Raw genomic sequence first — 3,989 nt, forward strand, 5'->3', positions numbered from 1 at the left:
TACGTATCCGAGAGAGTATACTACTGAAAATAGACCTAGGCTAGTCATGTGTGAAAATCAGAAGTCCAATTTAGGCCCACTAAATGTGTCATGCAAATTATTTTATTGATCAATGGACAAAATTAGTTTAATTAAACATCGTTTTCAAAGAATGTTAACGCCTTGATGTATTGTTTATCGGCTGTAGGAGACGAAATAACAACACCCCAGTGCAGTACGATACGTTGAGTCAAGACTCGAGCGGCAGCAAAGCCAACTTCAAAATCTTCGGTATGCTGTCACGAAGCTAGAGTTGAGAAATAAAATTAGAAATCGTGGACCCATCGGTATATTTTTCCTTACTTTGCAAAATAATTATCTTTAATACGTTGAATAAGTCTACTCTATTCTAATGTAATTTATTTCAAGTATAGCACCTTTGAAAGGAAATGTTATTTATTGTTAAGTAAATAATCTGGCATCTGCATATGGCAATATTTCCATAACGAACAATGAATTAAGAAACTACGCCAATTCTTCGTTGGCCGTCTGTACATATATGAAAAAACTTGAGTTTTGAGGCATAAGACGAAGAGGAGAGTATAATGTAAATGAAGATAAATGAATAGTAACATTAGATTTACGAATAGAAATTTATAATGTTTGATAATATATTGCAACAATGTTTCCATTTCAAGAATTTTATTGGAACCTGTGGTTTTACTGTATGATAAAGGCGTTTATTCAGCTTCCCAGAAAATAAAAATTTCAGTCCGTGAAAATAACCTATTCTCTCTCAGATTATTTCTTCTTCTTCTTCCCTTCTCTCTCTCTCTCTCTCTCTCTCTCTCTCTCTCTCTCTCTCTCTCTCTCCAATAAACTATCCCACCACTGGTGAAAAGATGGTGTTGCAAATTTCTTAATAAAATCACTGTGCCCTCCTCACCCCTCGAATCTGTGCTTATTCCGCCGGACTTTACCTATTGGACTTTCGTCCTGGACTTCTCCAGGACTTGGGTCTTATCCTTGGTGAACGCCCGGATTTCTCCACCAGAATTATTACCATCCTCGACTTAGCAACAGTTTAGTGAGCGCCTCCGTTTTTGGGAATTTTGGTATCGTCTACTTCTGTGTTATTATTGTCGTCGTCTTCTTATTTTTCTTCTAATTGTTCTCCTTCTTCTTCTTTTAATTTTTCATCATTTCCCCCCCTCCTCAAGATTACTATCGGTTTCCTTTTCCTCTTATAATTCCGCATCATCTCCCTTTTCTTCGGAGTTTTCGTAAAATTCGTTTTCTTTTCTTGAAAACTCATTATGTTTCATTTACTCTTCTGATCGTCAAATTTCGCTCCCATATTATGATTCTTCATTATTATGCCATCATCTGATTATTCATTATCGTCAGCTTCTTATGATTTTGCCTTTCTTCTTTCCTTCTTCTTCTTCTTCTTCTTCTTCTTCTTTTCTTCTTCTTCTGCAGATTGTTCAATATCATAGTTCAGTTCCTACCTTTCTCAGGCAAGCTACGTAATACTCACGAACGTCTTCTCTTTATTATCATCATCATCACCTGCGTCTATGTGTCAGAGAGAGAGAGAGAGAGAGAGAGAGAGAGAGAGAGAGAGAGAGAGAGAGACGCCATCACTAATGTAGAAGGCAATCGTACTATCTCTCTCTCTCTCTCTTTTTTTTCCTTTTTTATTTCTGCCGTCTGTTCCTTTCTCTGAAGGGCCTACCAGCGCCCACGAAATGAACGGCCGGGTTGTTGTTCTTCACGTAGGTAAAGGGAGTGGCCGAAGGTCGAATTTCTGGCCATGGCTGTATATATATATAACCATCTGCCCTCAGCCTCCAGTGGTACATTACGTCTCCTGCTCCTCCTCTCGACTCGAACTCGCTTCGAACTCTCAAAGTCTTTCAACATGAAGGTTATGGTAAGTTGGGACTGAGTTACTTGTTGGATTTTGTTAGGTTTATGGTTAGACGTTACTTGGGTTCTGTTAAAACCATGTTAAGATTATGGTTAGAAGCTACTTAGCTTCTGTTAAAATCTTGTTGGACTCATGGTTAAATGTTACTTAGCTTCTGGTAAAATCCTATTAAGCTTTTTCTTAGAAGCTACGAAGCTTATGCCTAGATGCTACCAAGCTTATGGTAAGATACTGGTAAGCATTTGAAGATAATGTTAGGTTAACCTTGATACTGTTTAGGGGATGCTGTTAAACTTAGTGTCGGATTTTAAATTATAATGTATCTTCTCCTAAAGTCATATCCCTTTCCTTGACTCCTCTACAGCTCCTGATCACCCTAGGCCTAGTGGCTGTGGCCATGGCTCGCCCAGACGAAATCCTGGACTTCGAGGGGGAAGACGCTGAGCATGAACAGGAAGGAACCCCTGGCAAAGCAGTTACCGGAGAATACACGTGAGTTGGGAGACGTTACTTACCGTGTGGAAAGTTAGGGCAAGGTAGCTATGTCGGATGTTCGCGAATTGCCTAGTGTTTCAATTAGTGAAACTAATGAGATTTTCACTTAAGAAAATTGTCAAGAAAAAAATATCTACTTGTATACTTCAATAAGTAGCATGAATTTTAACTAATAGCTTTAAATATTCAAAGTCTTACTTGCATACCTCAAATAGTAACATGAATTTTACTTAAGATGAAAGTAAAAAAAATCTACTTGTATACTTCAATAAATAACACGAATTTTACCTCGAGAGAAATACCCAAAGAGAGCGAAGAGAGAGAGAGAGAGAGAGAGAGAGAGAGAGAGAGAGAGAGAGATCATCACATAATCTGGATATCCTCAATTTCACAATCCATCCGTAACAACTGAGAGAGAGAGAGAGAGAGAGAGAGAGAGAGAGAGAGAGAGAGATTCCACCTTAATAACAGAAGTTAAAACCCACCTCCCTCCCTTCTCCCTCCTGCAGGTGGGAAAGTCCTGAAGGAATCGAGTTCGTGGTCAAGTACATCGCTGACGACAAGGGCTACAGAGTCCTCGAGTCCAACGCCGTGCCCTCAGCAGGAGGAGTCCGCGCCGACGGGGAACAGGCCGATCTCGAAGGAGACGAAGACGACGAAGAAGATGATGACGATAAATAGATAATAAGGACATCGAAGGATAATTGAGGGATTCGATAGAGGAATAGTTAATTCTCACATTTACCCTATTTTTGTTTTTCTCGTTTGGATTCCCTATAATATTTATTTATTCAAATTTAGCACCTGAATTATTATTTTTAGTAACTTCGTTAATTATCGAGGTTCCTGACGCTCTCTATGGCCACTCTAAGTCATTGTAAATAAACTATATCTGATTCTATTATGATTATCAGTTTTCCTTTTTAATTATTGAAGAATTCAGTGAATGATATTCATGAAAATATACAACACATATCCTTATGGCTCTCAAAATGCAAAACCCCCTGTTTTTCGTTTTGAGTGCAGATGTGTAACAGAATTCTGACTTTATCATATAATGAGAACAGAATCGGGCATATGACCCAGGTCATATATATAATTTAAAGAGATAATAGCATTCTGTATACTGATTTTATTCACCAGAATTCTACCCATATTATTCAGGTATATATTTTAAAATATCGCTATATATATATATATATATATATATATATATATATATATATATATATACATATATATATATATATATATATATATAAATATTGTATATATATATATATATATATATATATATATATATAGTATATACATACATATACATATGCATACACACACACACACACACACACACACACACACACATATATATATATATATATATAATATATATATATATATACATTTGGTTTCGTTTCAAATAAAGGAATCTTCTCTTTTCAATGAAGTGAATAAAGAATAAAGAGGAAAAAAAATTTAATAGAAGGAAATGAAAACCAAGAAGGATTGAAATCGACAGCCCACGTAAGAAAAAACTGAATTATTCTTATTGCTAACAGATTCCCATCAACTTCAGAAGTCC

At 36.4% G+C, this 3,989-nt stretch overlaps 1 protein-coding gene across 1 annotated transcript; it reads left to right on the forward strand.

The window, feature by feature from the left end:
- Positions 1-1,789: 1,789 nt before the first annotated feature.
- On the forward strand, positions 1,790-3,308 carry LOC135212660 (uncharacterized). The gene is made up of 3 exons (XM_064246295.1): positions 1,790-1,915; positions 2,277-2,404; positions 2,917-3,308. The coding sequence occupies exons 1-3, from the start codon at positions 1,796-1,798 to the stop codon at positions 3,086-3,088; spliced, it is 420 nt and encodes a 139-aa protein (XP_064102365.1). The 5' UTR covers positions 1,790-1,795; the 3' UTR covers positions 3,089-3,308.
- The last annotated feature ends 681 nt before the right edge of the window (positions 3,309-3,989 follow it).

The sequence above is a fragment of the Macrobrachium nipponense genome, chromosome 19 (genome assembly GCF_015104395.2).
Source record: "Macrobrachium nipponense isolate FS-2020 chromosome 19, ASM1510439v2, whole genome shotgun sequence".
NCBI classification, from domain to species: Eukaryota; Metazoa; Arthropoda; class Malacostraca; order Decapoda; family Palaemonidae; genus Macrobrachium; species Macrobrachium nipponense.

Bases quoted from the DNA above. Each gene is read 5' to 3' on its own strand.
- LOC135212660 (XM_064246295.1), top strand. From the start codon at position 1,796: ATGGCTGTATATATATATAACCATCTGCCCTCAGCCTCCAGTGGTACA. The intron at 1,916-2,276 runs GTAAGTTGGGAC...ACTCCTCTACAG, and splicing joins CTTTCAACATGAAGGTTATG to CTCCTGATCACCCTAGGCCT. The intron at 2,405-2,916 runs GTGAGTTGGGAG...TCCCTCCTGCAG, and splicing joins GCAGTTACCGGAGAATACAC to GTGGGAAAGTCCTGAAGGAA.